Raw genomic sequence first — 17,533 nt, forward strand, 5'->3', positions numbered from 1 at the left:
CAGCTGCCTCTTTTTTTTTGAACAGGCAAAGTATGGACATACAGGCACTGCCCACCTTTATTTAAGAGCCTTTCACACAGAAAAGTACAGAAGAGAAAGGGCTCATGTCAACTATAAAAGAAACACAGCAACTGTGATGTTTTAGGAAAATTAAACCAGCATATAAATCTACAACTGTACCACATTACTTCATTTTGAGGAGCTGCATAATGTGAAATAATCTTCCTAAAGCATATCCCACATGTCATCATCTCATAACTGAAACTTGTACATCATGTGTTGCACTGTACTATATGAAGAGACACTCAAAAGGGTTGTATTTTTCATAACCATCTCATGTACCTTCTTCCTTGCAGCATCTGACATAAGAGGATACTTCTGTACACTTAGCATATCCACTTACTTAAGAGAAAAGTCAGAAGGCAGAGAGAATACCAGTCAACTGGTATATCTACTACAGCAGATGCTGTAGTTGAACATCATTAACATGAAACCCCAAGAGACAACTGAAATTTACTTAATTTTACAAACAATGTGACATAAAAAAAAATTCTGCCAGAAAATAAATTTTTATTTTAGGAAAAATAAAAAATCATAACAATGCCACTCCAAGAAGTTATATTCTTGGACTCTTAATAACAAATATAGAATGCTAAGAGGCAGAGCATCTGTGGACTGGAAAGTTCAATAGATCTGAAATTTTGAATGTAAAGGAAAAAAACACTTTTACTACACTGCAAGGTCATCTCAACATCTTTACTGAAGGAATGTTACAGCATAGCTCATGGGCTGAATCACGTCACTGAATGTTATGGTAATTTCTACCAATTTATAGGATCAATTTCTATCTTTTACATGATGAACGAAGAAACATGCAGAGAAATGCTGGGAAGCTTCCCATGTTGGGAAGAGGGTTGAAAGAAATGGAAAGGGGAAGCCAGATCCAAGCAGCATCTCTGAGTAACTGGACACATAATGTATTAGTATAGAAAACATGGTATTTTTATCTTATGGTCCATACAGCTGTAAGGCTGTGGACCAAACAGGGGTCAAAAGCACAACCTCAATACTTAAGAGGGTTTATATATTACTTCAAAAAGTGGACCTGTCCTCTTCAAAAGTTTACGTTTAGCTAACATATCTGCTGCCAGCCTAAGAGCACAGGTCCCATTCCATTTGCATTTCCTAGTCCATTTCCTTTATCTTTCCCAAAGCACATGATTTCCACTCACTTGACACAGTTCTACCAGGCTCAGTACACCAGGTCATGTAAAACTCCTTCCATAAACAGCTGCAGTGAAGTTAATTGTCAATATGCAAACTCATCATTTTTGCCATGCACATGGAAAGAAATTATCTAGGAGAGGACCATTGGGTGGGAAAAGATTGGCATCACGTACTTCATCCTGTTTTTCATGTTACTGTCAGAATTTCACCAAACCAAGTGGACTGTTCTCAGAAGGTGCTCCTTTGAACTCCAGTGTGGCACTTGCTGGACGTGGCAGTCTTAAGCCAAATCTTTAAGTACTAGACCAAATCAATGGAGCTGGGAATAAAAACTACAACAAACACAAAAAAATTGGTAAACACTAAGGGATAGATAGGCCTTTGGGGCATAAAAGCTTCTTCAGGTTACTTGGGCTGCCAAAAGGGAAGAAAAAACTGGATATGCTTGTGTCAGTTGCCAGGGGAGCTATCCAGGGAGACACTGATGGAAGCTTCTGAAGCTTGTTTCACTAGATAAGCATTAGGGGAGCTGTATATTCCTAGGAAGAAAAAAAAAAATACATATACAGACGGCTTTTGTTGTTTACAGATGTTTTTGTTCACGTTGCTTTGAAGAAATTATTTAAGAAGTTTGGTTGTTGGGTACTCCTGCCATTGCTCCCAAAGAGAAGTAAATCACAGGTGCTGAAAATAACAGGTGCAGTTATTGCACAACAGAGCATATGCAGACCACAGCTAGGAAACAGTAAATTTCTTGATTCCACACCAAGAGATGTGACAAGCATATCAGGACTACACAGAGTAAGTTCAGAACAAGAGTGCAGCTAGTACATTAACTCTGAAAATGTCTCTTCTAATTTTATTCTGTATGTGAATCAGAATGGTTTGTTGGTGGGTTTTTTTCCAATTAATCTTCTTCTGTGATTCAAGACACACAGGTGATATCCAGGATATTAACCTTGCTCTCCAAGCCTGAATATATGCAAAGACCTGTGCCCACACACATACACAGGCAGTATAATATGGAAAATTACTACATTCAATTTCAGACTGAGAGAATTCAATGGTTATCTTTCTTCAGTTACGTTAATTATTTAAATATGCTATTGGACTGGAAAAACAAATTGCAAGAAAGTTGCATCCATGCCAGAAGTTAACTGCCACAGAACCTGTTTTCAGTTTAGACAAATTCCATAATTGAATCACAAAGGCAAAGAGAATATGAAAGAAAACTCCAGTTTGATGCTGCAGAATACACAGGAACTATACTGCCAAATTACCCTGTTGGTCTCTTTAGATTCTTGTTTGCCTTTACAGCCCCATTGGAATGCTTCAAAATAAGGTGTTAAAAAGCTGAGGCATATGGTACTGTCACAGGTTAGGTTTGTCATTTTCCTCAATTAGTTTTCCACTTGTATCCTGAATTAGAGAGCATTTACAGTGTCCGTGCTGAATAGAAGAATATGCTCGCTTAAGCACACAATCCTTTGTAGAAGCAAAGCTCTGCACTATACCAGCAAGCCCTTCTAATTATCATTTGTCTATTGAATGTATACATTGTGCAAAGAGAAATTTAACAGAAATTAGTATCAAACCACTTCCATGAGTTTTATGTTTCCTCTCAGCTGCGCTGTATCAACCCTACCCTAGCATTAGCAGAATGTCCCTTTGGAACCACCTTCTCTTGCTTTGTCCCCGCTACCTTTTAAAAACCACTCAGGATTCGTTTCAAAGCCTGCTAGAGGACATCCAGCTATAGGACTTGAGCATTACAAGCACTCAAGCACTTACTTCAGCTGTGAAAATGAACCTTGCTACAAGAGTACCTCCCTTAACTAGTGAGCAACTGTTAACCAACACCACCTGTGCAAACCTGGCTGCTCCAACAAAGCAGGAAAGAGAGGTTTTTAGCTCTGGATGATGTCTGGAGTGCTTTACAAGTTCAGGCTAATGAGGATCAAGATGGTATTTAAAAAAAGAGAAACAAGAGCAACTGCTGAAGCACTGATAATCTTCCCCTTGTCCCTGATACAGCCCTCAGTTCTCAGATGATGCTCCTCCTCAGAAGTGTTCCTGTGAGGGCCTGGAACACAGAGCCCATTCACCCACAGCCTGTTGTAGGCATGGCTGCACATTTTCAAATGCATTTGTGTGGCTGGCAGTCTGAGTATTAAAACCACAGAGTCCTTTTCCAACCTTCTAAAGTATATGGTAAGAGCCTGACTAGATAATAGTATCTGTGAAACACTGCTCAATTCAGTTCTATCATTTTTCAGGGGAAAATTTGCTATGGATTTAAGACAATGAATCTTCCTCTTTATTGTACTTTTTTCTTTTTTTTTTTTTTTTTTCATTCATTTCATTTCATTTCATTTTCATTTTTTTTTTTTTATTCATTTCTTCAAATGAATAATCTCATGCAGAATTGGAGACTGACACCACGACTCCAAGCTTCTTTTTATTCTTTTTCCTCTCTAATTTTGAATAATAACTACATGACTGTTTGGGGAATACTGGGAAAGGTTTATAAGTAACTTTCTCCATTACTAGAATTAATACGAGTATATTTACATCCAATACTTCAGTCTCATTTTGGTTTTAATAATCTATTTAAGATGCTGTGTGAAATCATTCAAAATAATTGTTTCATTCAGTCTTTATAGGTTCCTCAGTTACAGCTGGACAAATTATTTGAGTCTCGCCTCTTCAAAGTGTAAAATATAGTTTTCTTTGTGTTCTGCTGCATTATAGTCATTATGCTCATTTTATTTCTAAAAATATTTTAAAATATGTTTAACTGGATTTGCAGTTACACGTCTACAAATATTGTTCCTATAAGAGTAGACATCTTTCTTTTACAAAGAATTAGATGTGCAGATAGTGAAATTAGGAGTGACACTGAATTTGAGGAGCTACAGCAGAAATAAGAAACACAATTCTGTTGTACTTCTCAGATCTGTTCATCATATTACCATTACTAGAGGCACATTTTCATTTTTCTCACGCTGCTCTTCATCTTCTGATCAGAAGCTCTCTTATCTTTTCTATCTTTGTATTTTTCTGTATGCAAGCTGGAGGTGTTTGTTGATCATGTAATTTTCCTATTCCAATCCAGAAGATCAACTTGCATTTATATTATTTTGCAACATGCATATAAACACACAGGAAAAATAAACTTAACTTTCCTCAGGCCAGCATAGATGCCTTTAAGTTTTTTAAACATCCTCTGAATGTATAATACTCTTGTAAATATTTCACTAACACTGACATCATCACAGAAACATCTTTGACTTGCAGAAGGGATGGTGTCCCCCATCTGCACAGTGACAGGAGGCACCAGCAGGTCTGCTGCCCATCACTGAATATGACTGACAGCTGGAACAAGCTACCAAGCAGCAGTTTACCAAAGTTTAAGAAGCACTTACAGAAGATGCAATAAATTCAGATGACTTTTCCCTAGATTACCCAAAGGCCTTTCACTTGCAACTAACATCTCAAGGCAGATTAAACAATAAACCCAATTTTGGAGGGTTTTAATAATAAACAAGCAAAGGAGCTGATCAGTTCAAGATGCTGTCAATTGCATTCCTAACCTTCACTTCCAGGGCAGTTTCAAATTCACCACGAGAGCTTCAGATACACTCGATGAAATATTATTAACTCATCCAGTCTCAGACATGTGGAAGCTTCTATTGACTCATCACCAATACCTCAGTTTAAAGGATGAGCCTTACAGGAATAAAAGGAGCCATCCAAAACTGGTCCACGTTCTTTGAGGGTTAGTCGTGAGAAAAGAAAAATAAATAAAACATTCAGCATGGAGAAAGCAAAGGGGGTTTGGCTTATCAAATCTTGGTACTGCAATTACAAGGATCTGATAGAGCACTACAACTTCCGTAACAGGAGCATCGGATGGCATCCTTACTTCCAGCCTCATAAATCAAAGAATATTTACAACACAATCATACAGCCTGCCAGCCAAATGATCCATTTTGCTCTGAGACTGTCAAGAACAACGTATTTATTAAGGAATTATAGCTCCACTTCTGCACTCAAGCATTTTCTTCAGAAAGCTCTTTCCCCAGGAAAGGCCAACGAGACGACACAGGGTATCTCAGGTTGTCACTGATTTTGCTGTAACTTTTGACTTATGGACATAGTTTCCAAAACTAATGTTGCCACTTTTTGTTAAATTGATTACCACAGAAAACATAGAATTTTACCTTCTTCTAACTACCTACAAAAATACTTTATTCCAACAGTGGAATTTTCCAATTAATTTTAAGAACAAATGCTAATAACAAGCCATTTTCAATATCAATATGAAAAAAATACTGCATGCACTGGAACTTACGTGTAATGATAACTTATTGCTTCTGTATTTACAAAACACTGGATTTTTTCTAGAAACATTACTGGGGTTTGTTTTAAGGTGAAGTCTCTTCTAAAAGCCAGAGGCATTTCAACAGAACACAGGGCACTATTATCAGCACCTTCTTGGGTTGATTTCTTCTTCCAAGATTGAAATTCTTCTTTCAAAGTGTCTTTTATTTAGGAATGGGAGATGGGAAGGAAACAAAATAGACAAAATAGCCTGAATAGGACACAAGTACTTTCATTGGCAATTTAGGCTTGATCAATACTGTAGAGAGTTTGGAGTTAACAAGGATTGTACTTCAACAAGACCCATATAAACTTAGCAAAAAGTATTGTTAATATCATGGTCAGTTCACAGGTAAACGTTACCTGAACAACTGAACATCACAACAAACCAAAACCCAACAAGGGTGGGAGCAAGGGTGGATCCAGTGGTAGGGAGCACTGAAGAGGCAGACAACCCTCACATTCCACAACCACAACTGACCTACAATACTCTCCATGAGATGTGTGATTTCTGACACTCAGATTTTTATAAACTGGTAACTTCCTAATTGATATTTGTACAGGAAACAAGGAGGGGGAGAAGTGGTGTACAGTCTAAGTGTACTTCTCAGAACACTTAGGAGAAAATCCAGCTGGTCCTTCTTCTTTCACAACAGATTGGTCCACCCTGAAACTAAGACCCAAAACTCCAATACACTTGCCCAAAGACTGCAAGGATTTCGAAAAGCCCACGGAAAGTAAATGGGCAGCATAAATTATATTTATTTACATTTTGACTCTTTTTATCACAAATTAAGCTGGAAACAATAGGTGGATATCAAAGCTGTGAGCAAGCTGATATCTGAAGGAGCCAAGGGCTGACACACAAGAGGCTCAGGTCACTGGGCACAGGGAATGGAGATGCAAAGGAAAGAGGAAGGGCTTCAGAGGGCCAGAGGTAAGGAGGCACTTAAAGACACCATGATGCTAAGATGTTTGTCAAGTCGGTACACAACACACTAAATGTAAGGACACATTCAAAGAAAAAACAAACCCAAGGAAAAAAAAAAAAAAAAGGAAAAAAAGGATCTGAACTTGCTTAGCTCTTCAGATTAAACTCAAACTCTCACCACAGTCTAAGGTGAGGCTCTGCCACTGCACTGGAAAGCAAGTGGGGTAAGGGTGAGCAGAAATGCATGGTCCAGCTCCTCTGTCTGACTTTCCAAATGCTCACATGATGAGCAGGAGTCACCATTTGTGACATGTGTTTACACATATTACATTAGTCTAGTACTGGAGAAACAAAGTAACAAAAAAAAACAAAAAAACAAAAAAACAAAAAAAACAAAAACAAAAACAAAAACAAAAACAAAAAAAAAAAAAAAAAAAAAAAAAAAAAGAAGAAAAAAAAGGAAAAAAAAATTAATGCAGACTTCAGCTTGTCTATCAAAAATATAATGACCACCATTCAAGAAGGAAATTTTATAAATGCCTTCAGAATTCAAAGATGAGAAAGAAAAAGATATGTCAGGAAAATGAACTATGAGCTCAGTTTGATTTACTAGGAAAGGAGCCTGCACAGTGGGTAAGGAAAAGCATTTGGGTGGCTCGCTAGAAGTTAAGATGTGAGTTTTGATTATTAGACTATTACATGTCATCTACATAAGCAGAAAGTCTTCATTAAATGAAAAAATGGTGTACGGTCACACAGAAAAAAAAAAAAAGAAATATCATTATCAGTATGTTTATACAAATGAGAGAACATTTCAGGAAGCCTCTTGCTATCTTAAGCCAACTCCATTGAAGCACTTTAAGTAATGAGTTATCTGTAGAAATACAAAAGTATGGTAAGTTGGGAAAGATTGGAAAATACTGCAAGCCCTTTTGGGGACAGAAACAGAATAAGCAAAGTTAATAAGAGAAAATTCAATACAGAAAAATACAGAGTACTATGCTCAGGCATAAGAAATAAAATACACACATACAAAATGTGTAATAATTGGCTAGGAAGCACATTGTAAAAAGAACCTAGAGGGCATGTGGACTGCAAAATGCATTATTTAAAATAAACCCAAAAATAACAAAACCCACCAAACAATAACAAAAAAACAAACCAAACAAACAAGCAGGGAAAAAAACAAGCAAACAAACAAACAAACAAAACACCCAGAAAAACAAAACAAACAAACAAACAAAAAAGACCCAAGCAAAAAACAAACAAAACAGGCAAATGTTCTAGGGAGTATTAGCAGCAATGTTTTATACAGAAAACCCAAGTTGTATATATTACCTCACAAAAGAGGTAATTAGTTCATTTTCCTCAGTTCTGTGCTCTAATCTAGACACTAATAATATGGAGAAAACACAAAAGAGTACAGAGACAAGAATCACAGAAGGTTTTAAAGGGGAAAAAATGACCCACCACAAAAAAACTTGTTTTTTCTTTTATTTTGTATTTTTATATTTAATGAAGTGGGAAAGAAAGAAACTAGGACACTATGGTCTTTACTACTGCCACCTTTCCATTGCTTAGAAAATTACATTTTATGCTCTCATCTGTTCCATTCCTGGAACAGGTATCCTAAAGCCTACAGAAGAATGCATGGAGGTCATCAATATTTCTGAATTAACATGCTTGTTTCTCTCTAAGGAAGAGCTACTTTTAGCAGCTGAAATAGCAGATGTGCATTACCTGACCACTGCACAAACAATCTGGACCTAGAGACCTGTGGGGCTCAACTGAGCAGACACTAGAAAAAGAAATTTCAACTTTGAATCAATCTCAACCATCAATCCTTTCTGTCCAATTTGTTCCCCAACAAAGCAGACACCAAGGGGTTGTAATGCCAAGCAACACAGCTGGGAAGACTTCAAGTTGTATCTGCTGAATATTCATGGAGAAAAAACACCATATAACCATGTTCCTGCTGGTACCCAGTGAAGGTTTTGCAAAAAAAAATCCTAAAAGCAGACATTTTAGACAGGTGGGTATTACCTGTATTTGCAGAGCACCACACTGGGCTGTGCAGGATCATGCCCTTTCCTACACCCTGGAGGGTCCATGGAATGGTCATCATGAAGTGACTCTACCCAATTACAATGCCACCCTGAATCTTACAGCCAGGTAGGTGTAGTTTCCCTCCCTAAGGACAGTAGACTTGTGAGGTCATCTTGTGTGTAAGTATGCAACTGTCCACCCTCAATATTTTTTGAGTTAATTTTCTAGTTCCATCCGTATTCAAAAAAGAGATAGCAGTCTCAAAGAAATAGTGCATTTCTACAAGCTGGTTCAGCTGTTTGCTTTCATGGAAACACCACAGCATAACCTCAAGAAGACAGATGTCCAGGAAATCAGGCTTCTCCCATTCTGCTGCTCACGGGACTGTTTCCATCCTGCCCTGAGTCATAATCTGTCTGAGGAAAAAGCAGAGTGCTGTACCAGGAGAGATGGCAGACCCTGGGGTGGGTGGACCACGATGCAGGGGCTTCTTTCTGAGACCACCTGAAATGGTCCTCCACCTCTGGTCCTGCCTCGGGATGACTGTCTTGCAACCCATTTGTCTGAAACAAACTTTGCCCAGGGAATTCTCTGTTCCTCATTTTCCAGACATACGTGATAAAATGTCATCTCATACTTAGAATCAGCAGCAGAAGAGACATTGGAAGTTGCATGTACATAGGAGTGATGTATATGACAGCCCAAAAAAGAAATAAAATCAAGGGCTCTGAATCTCAAATAGGGCACACAATAATTAGCAAATATTTTTGCCTTTCACCTTTCTGCACCTTTCTGCCACATCTAAAACTGGCACGCAAGCAGCAGTGGCTAAATGTATATTTTAAAAAGTTCATGAAACTCATGTGGTGCTAGACACCAAAGAAACAACATATTCTTGCTCTAGGAACAGCCGTATTATGAAACAGCAAGTCAGCCATAAGGCACATACTGCGTGACAGCAAAATAGCAAATTATCAAACAGCTACTCATTGTGAAAACAATGCTCTGTTCTGCACAAAAAAAAAAAAAAAACAAAACCAGAAAAAACAAACAAACAAACAAAAAACCACCAAAACCCTCACACCAGTTTTTCCAAAGGAAAAAGAAAAATAAACCAGTGAACATGCAAATGAGGACAAAGTAAGAACAAGAGTTAGTATACAGCCATGTTTTCAAAGTTATGAGAGTATTATTGAGCAGACAAATACAACAGAAGGGGTGCACTCAGACACATAAAAACACACTATTCCAGCTGCTTTTGAACAGCAAATCCTATCCTTCCTTCCCAAACCTCTGACATCTTACCCAAGGTTTCCATACCAGCACACAACTCTGCCGTTTCAGTCAAGTCGGCATTTCATAGGTGTTTGTGAATTCTAACTTGAAGATAAGGCATTTTACACCTCAGCTTCAAAGGTCCTTGCTGGCAACAAAGGAAATGTCATTTTGTGGTACCGGGAGGGACAGCATGTTCCTTTCAACTTAAGAAAAACGTTCCACTTCCTGACCTGTCTCCTTCAAGGCATCATTGTCCTGGCTCTGTTCCCTGCTTTGCACCAGGTCTGTTTTCTAAATGCACCAGCTTCCACCCCTATCTCTGATGAGTGTCAGTCCCTTAGGGAACAATCCCTTGTCTCATCTTCCCAGACTGGCCATTTCCACCCAAAACTTCCTCCATTGTCAGTCAAGAACCCATCCCTGTTATCTTCACCTCCTGGCATCTCACCACTGCAGGCTCCAACTGCTCCTACTCACACTCTCCTTCCCACCAGCCCCATCCCATTTGTTCTCCCCAAGCTGCTCCTCTGATCCCACTATCTGCTGTGCTCCCAGCAAAGATGAAGTATCCAGAGATTACAGTCAGTAAGCCCTAAGCATATGCAAATTGCTCTTTTTGAAAAGGCTTGTATCTTGGCTAAATTCAGATGCTTTGTCATGCAAATGGAAAAGGCACATTCCTGGAATAAAATCCCTCTTCCTTTTTTTCAACCAGCTTTCAAGTGTTAACGAGGAGAGGGGTAGTACTACTGGTCTTCTGTGGTAAAAGTTGCAACAACTTTTACAACGGTGAAAAATACATTTCTTCCTTGACAAATTTTCAGATTCAGCCTAAACATTTCAACTGCATTTTTACACACAGAGAAATAAAATAAATCAGAACAATGCACATATATAAGCCAGTAGAAATTTTCCACCCAAACGGTCCAAGTTTTGCAAAGTTGTGAAAATCTTGTTTGGCTACTTTAATAGTTGTGACGTTATTGGATACCTATAATTTAAGCAAAATGAATTATTAATATATACCCATTTCTGTTAATTACTGTCTCTCCAGGAAGATTTAATTATCTCTTAGCCAAGGCAAAATCAAGTTCTCTGCAGTCAAGAGTGTATCTGCTGTACCCAGTGGGTCTGAGTGGGCTCCAGGAGTCCGTGCTCTTCAGAAGCAAAACTTTGCTCAGCACTACAGAGCCACCCAAAGCTGGGATCAGTCACCTCACAATGGTCATCACTAAGAAAAAGCATCAAAAGAAAAACCCAAACTTTCTCCAAGCAGACCAGTTGCACAGAGGAAACAATGCAGAAACTAAACCATCTTTTTTTTTTTTTTTTTCCTTGATTCTTGACAGTCCAATAAAGCACTTACTGTATGTGCCTCACTAACAAATATCCCGGCCATAACCAGTACTCTTAAAGGCTGGGTGTGATTTCAGAATGCTGCTACACCGAAGCACATTTCTATGTTCCACCACAGCTATTGTTCCAACTACCTATTAAATCTACACTGCAAAAGCAATTATTCTTAATGGTCTGAACTGCAGCATATACTTTATCTGAAATGCCTTCCTATGCTGTCCAACACACCTGAGCAGTGCAAAAAAAAGTACCTGAAGCACTGCGATTAGCAATAAATACTGGGAAATAGTTCCAGAACCTTCTCTTTTTTTGCTTTTTCTCTGAAATTGCAAAAAAGTGTATGTTCATAGGCTCCCAGAACAGCACACCTGCAAGTTTGAGAAGTTAGACATGAGGGATTAAATCAGTGCATAAAACATCACAACTAAATGTTGTATAATAGGGTCAATTAAACTACCAATTTTATTTTCAGAGGGAAACAAAAAAGAAATCAATGTATCTTACACCATATGAAAAACTACCTCACTGTTTCCCAGGGATGAGCAGCAAATTTCCAATGGAAACTAATTAATTTTAAAATGTACCTTATTTTTATGTAGCTTACAAATATTACAGTGGAAAAAAAAAGTTACCTATTTATTGTAAATTCATGCAATGCTGCCTTTCCAAATTTGAAAAAAAAAAGCCTAAAACACCAAATAAATTACATGCCCATCTTCCTCCAGGTGACTAACTGGCCGAGGTGAAGTGTAGGAGACATTTGCAACAGTCATGCAAAAAAACAGAGCAAAAATACAACAGCAGCAGTCAAGCCCCCTCACTTTCTCTACATCCTCTCCCACACCAATCTGAAAAAACAACCAGTAACCAGCTCGTAATGCTTACTCGTATGTTCTTATTCTGAACATGCATCCTTTGAGTAAATCATAGTCTCTAAGTGCATGGTCAGTTTTTTAACAGAATCTGCGTGTCTGCTGAGGCCCAACAAGGTGAGGGCATCTTGGGAAGAAAGACTGCTTTGGAAGACCTCTGGAAGATCAAGACAAGTGGACACAAAACATGTAAACCTTTCAGAATTGAGTTTTTCTTAGGATATATGTTCTTCCAACACAAATCACTACAAATGGATAGAGATTTCCATTTTCAAAAGTCTACAGAAATATTGTTTGAATTCTGCGTAAATTAATATAATCTAGTCGTTCTTTCTCAATGACTAAAAGTTTACTGAGTTTCACCATTCAGTGCTATGTCAGCATGTCCAAACCTCTAATTTGAATTAATCAAATTTCAAGGAATAAGGAAAAAACAAAAAAGAAAAAGATACATTTTCTCTGAGGAGACAACAAAAGATGTCTGAAAATTTTCAGTCTTTTCCATTTTATGATGTAGATGAGCCTTATTTGGCCTGGCACAGCACAAGTGGTGGAAGAGCTACTGCTAATACATCTTTCCTGTCCTTTATACAATAGGGATGGCCTGAACCCAAAATTAAGTCACAGCTGTTCCAGAATGAGAGGAAGGGGCACTACAACACTTGTGATTTTTCAATTAATCTTCTTTGCGTCTCACAGGTATTGGATGCCTTCATTTTCAGTGTCTTACCTGGCTGTCCTGTACTGTGCCTCTCTGGAATAAAATTAGGTATTATTTTTTTGAAATTCCACACTTCACATGTGTTGTTAAGCTATGTAATACAAATAATTTACCCCAAAGGTCAGTCAGAAGGGGCAAAGGGGAAGACCATAAAACGAATGCCATCTTTGGAACTGAAAATTTGCCAAGGGCTACTATAAATGACTTGCAAAACTTGTTCATTTTAATAGAAATTACATAACCTCAAAGGACATAAGAAAGGCAGCATATAACGAGATATCACACTACAAACACATTTGGCACTGTATTGCTCTGCAAAATGTATCACATCATTGATTACAAACAACATCTGAACAACACACATCTTTTCCACACTTGATAAACACTCTTTTCACACTCCAGTCCTGTCACTGGCACACATCCTCACTGGGAAAAAAACACATTACACATACTTAGGCCGTCCAAATATAAGGCAGTGCTTGGGTTTTGTTGTTTTTTGTTTTTTTAATCCTTACTTATTTCAGGTGTATTTCAGAGATCTGTTTCTGGCTACGAATTCTAAATACTTAAAACCTTGAAGAGACACGATGGAATTAAGTTACATGTAATGTTCTAAAAACTTTCAAATTAAACATAATTATAATCCTGCTCTTCTTGATGAAATAAATACTTACTGTATCACACAAACATATACATTTTGTCTGTGGATTTAAAATTAACACAATCTCACGCAGAAGTTGGAGCTATATTTTTGTGTAGATATTTCATTTGATGGCAACTTCTTTTGAACAGGACAAGAACTCATGCATCACCTTAGGAGAAGCACTGTATGGCTGAGAAAAAACATCTTAAGAAAGTGGAAAAGATGTAATTACAGCTTTTTGGCTGTCAGAAAGCGTACGAAATTGGCAATGACGTGATCTGATCTACTACAAAGAAACCTGAAGAGATGCAATACAAAAAAACCTGAACTGCAGACTATATAATGGCATGTACACAGCCATAAACTAAGTATTTAGCTATGTATTTATTTATTTATTTGTTTGTTAAAGGAAAGGATAGCGATGGGATGCGGTGTGGAGGGGGAGATGAGAGAGGAAGGGGGTGTTTCTACATTTCCAGGTGTACTTATCCATAAATACACACTACCAAGAAGCAACTGATCTGTTCAAGTCCGGTTGCTTTAAGAACAACCCATTTCAGTGTTTTGCATAAAAAGAATCTATACATGAGGAATCTGCATTTCCAGCTGTTAGTTATAGTGAGTGGGAGACCAAGTGTATTTAAATCAAACAGCACCATCTAGCAGGCCCCCCATAACTTAGGAGGGCAGCTGCTACTTGGCAATAGGTCAGCTTGGCAGGCTTGCCCTGACAATTATTAAGCATTTTCATACCGCATGAAATATACTGTGCTTTCTGGCAGCAGAGGTCGAGATAAAAAAACAGCTACAATGAAAGAAGACAACTGAAAAAACAGTTTAAAGCCTGAGCCCTCGGACCAGAGTAGTTGTGCGTGTGGTTTGTATTGGGTAGTTCTGCAAAGTAGATTTAATAGAACATGATCTTTTTCTGATCCAACAAACAGCAGCCCCATAGATTTGATTTATCTGGTCCCCCAGTTCGACCCTATTGCACCCTTCAGGAACTTACCAAGTGTATCGACAAACACCAGCAACTATGTAGCACAAGAAAATGGTTTAATTGAACAATTTTGCCACACCGAATAAATAACGCTTTCACTACCCACTTAGGCAATTATTTTAAAAATTATTCCTATGCTGGGAATAGGAAGTGCCACTAGTTGATTAAATTTTTAGTGCCCAAGTTGTCCCTTCCGCTCCATCTTAGCAATTAACATTTCATATCAGTGCTGCCTCTGTCTTCCCCTACCTATCTACTGCAAAGTTACGGGTGAAATTCCCAAATATAACAACACTTTAAATTTCCCCTAGCATCTCTCTCTCCGGTAGCAACAGAGATGCCTGGCCTGCTGCTTTTCCAGGAAGCTTGCATGCCAGCCTCTGGAATTAGGAAGTCTCTAAAACACTGTAGCAAAAAAAAAAAAAATTAAAAAAAAAATTAAAATTAAAAAAACACTCGGAAAAAAAAACCAACAAACAAACAAAAAACCCCAACAACTTTTAGGTGAAGGTTCAAGACAAACTGCCTGAAGGGAAACTCATCAGCCGTGCCCGGAGTATTGAGAAGTGCAATTCTAGAGCAATGCGATTTTTGCAGCGGATCAAGATGCAAACCTGGTTTCTGTCCGGAGGTTTCCACCTCCAGACCCCTTCAGCAGCCTCACCCCGACCTTCCTCAGGCTGAAGCCACCTCCTCCCCCTCACACAGGCTTTTTTCCTCTCCCCTCCACTATCACCACCGCCTCCCCCCCTGCGCTAAACCGGCCCCAGGGAGCTGCCCCTACAGACAACTTAAGAGAGACGCCGTCCATTCCAAAAACTCGTCTTTTTCCCCAGTTCTTTCCCGCTTGCCCTAACGGCAGAGGAGGTGGCGGGTATGTGGGTACCCCCGCACTCTCCAGCCCTCCCTGGGCCGCCGCATCCCGCCGGGCAGCCGCTGCCCGGGGCCCCGCTCGGCTTCCCGCGGCCACCCTCGGTCTCTCCCCGGTCCAAAGAGCCGCGGGGAGGGGAGAGAAAAAAAAAAAAAATTGAAGCAGCACTCAACGGCGCTAAGATAAAGATTTTGTCCCTTTTTTTTTTTTTCCCCGGGGGGGAAAAAAAAAAGCCCAAACAAAAACATAAAGCAACAAAACAAACGAAACAAAACCGAAAAAAAAACTAAACTAAAAAAAAAAAAAAAAAAAAAAGAAAGTAGTTTTCGCAGGGTGTTTCGGCACTAGCCGTATTCAGGCGTGGGAGTGCGAGGGAGCCCCGCCGCGGACCCGCACCCACGAAACACACAAAACAGGAGGGGTTGCCTATGCCAGCAGCACCTTTGTTCGGCGGGGCGGGAGCCGGAGCACTGCGGGGGCCCCCCCCGTGCGCCCCGGAGAACAATGCGCGGCGGGGCCGGGGCCGCCGGGCTGCCCGGTCCCGGGGAAAAGTTGCGAGGAGGCGAGTTGGGACGCGGCGGGAGGCGGCTCCCGCCCCCCACCCCGTCCTTAATGTCCCTATTCCTGTCTCGGGGCTCTTTGTTACCCAAGTTGTCCCGGCACCTTGCGCTGCCCGAGCCCCGCGGAGGGCCCCGGGGACGGGGGAAGGCGGGGGGTCGGGGCTGGGAAAGGGGGGGTGGGGGGCAGCCCGGCGCCGCTCTGCCGCCTGCCCCGCCGAGGACCGGCTGCGGAAGGGAGCGGGGGATCGCCCGCTGCGGTCCCCTCGCTCAGCCGCCACTGTCCCGCCGCGGGGACCCTCCTCCGCGGTCCGAGTAGTTCTGCCGCCGTCCCTTGCCCACTCAGCCCGGCCCGGGCGGCGCCGAACCCCCTCGGTGGGTCCGTGGGTCCGGCCTCTGGTCGCTCCCGCCCCGCACCGCCCCGCACCACCGGCAGCAAAGTTACTTTCGGCGCAGGCTGTGCGCGGGGGGCCAGGCGCGGCCCGTCGGCGCGGCCCGTCGGGCTGTACTCACTTCTCCCTGGCCTGGCTGTCGGACGGGACGCTGCTGTTGCTCTTGCCTTTGCCGTACATGCCTGCAGAGAGCTCCGACTGTCACGCACCTGTCAACCCATCACAGCCTCCCCAGGAACAGCCCCGTCACCATGGAGACGCCGCCACACACACATCCCATTGGTCAGCCGGGCGGGAGGCCACGCCCCCCGTGCCTTGATGGACAGGCGCAGACCCGGACGGGCTGCACCCTCCTCCCTACCCCCCTCTCCCCGCCGCCCCCTCGGCTCCTCCTTCCCCCTCCCGCTCGCGTTCTCCCTTCCCCGGCGCAAGGGGGAATTAGAAACGGTTCTAGAAGGATTTTAAACAACCGGCTGTTCCAAGCGATCGGCACCCCCCCCGCCGCCGCTGCCGGCGAGGGAAGAGAAGCGGCGGCGAGCGGCAAACTGCGGACCGGACTCCTTCGGCATCGGGTTCCGTCAGCCCGACCGCGGCCTGTCCGCCCTCCCGCGCTGGCCCCTTCGCTCCCCTCAGCCGGGCGCGCCGCGCTCTGCCGCCTCCCTCCCACCTCCCACCTTCCACCTTCCACCCCACCGCGGGACGGCGAGGGGACGACCCCGTCGCCTCCCTCCCCACACCCGCTTCCCCCCCGTCCCCCTCCTGAGTTGCCCGCTGTGTTCTCGCTCCCCCCCTCAGTCCCCTCCTCGGTTGCCGCCACCCCCAAAGTCACCTCTGGGGCCGCCGCGCCTTAGCCCTCCCTCCCTCCATCCTCCTTGTGCCTCTCCGGAGCCCACCCGCCTTCTCCCACACCCCGCGGGGACACCCGGGTCCCACCGCCTCCCTCAGAGACCTTCCTGGCGCCCTCATTTCCTCAGCGCCGAAGGGCAAAGCCTCCTTGCCCACGGCGGGGGGGGGCTGGAGGCAGGGGGTCATGTAAAGTCTCTTCCAACCCAAAATGTTCTAAGGGGCTGGGGAGGGGAAGGTCGGGCCGAGAGGGGGTTCTCGTGTCAGGGGAAGGCGAGCCCCGGGTGCAAGGGGCTCCCTGGGCAGGGATGTGGCTGCTGTGCCATGGGAGAAGGAGAACTTCGGGGCCTCACGGGCTGGAGCCGAGGCCAGCCTGCAGCCATCGGGAGGCTGGTTGGGAGAAAACATTTCCT

The 17,533-nt window shown here is 42.1% G+C and overlaps 1 protein-coding gene across 5 annotated transcripts in view; it reads right to left on the bottom strand.

Moving 5' to 3' along the window:
- Window positions 1–16,628, bottom strand: part of SSBP2 (single stranded DNA binding protein 2) — a 189,617-nt gene extending 172,989 nt beyond the window's left edge. The window contains exon 1 of one of the 5 annotated variants that reach the window (XM_071731479.1): window positions 16,487–16,628. Coding sequence is in view for 4 of the 5 variants with exons in the window: in XM_071731477.1 (XP_071587578.1) it covers window positions 16,399–16,457 (59 nt within the window). In the remaining variant the exon portion in view is untranslated. Of the gene's footprint in view, window positions 1–16,398 lie in introns of all 5 variants that reach the window. The other 4 variants (XM_071731477.1, XM_071731475.1, XM_071731478.1 and 1 more) reach the window with 4 other exon arrangements.
- Window positions 16,629–17,533: the final 905 nt, after the last annotated feature.

The sequence above is a fragment of the Heliangelus exortis genome, chromosome Z, assembly GCF_036169615.1.
Source record: "Heliangelus exortis chromosome Z, bHelExo1.hap1, whole genome shotgun sequence".
Classification (NCBI taxonomy): Eukaryota; Metazoa; Chordata; class Aves; order Apodiformes; family Trochilidae; genus Heliangelus; species Heliangelus exortis.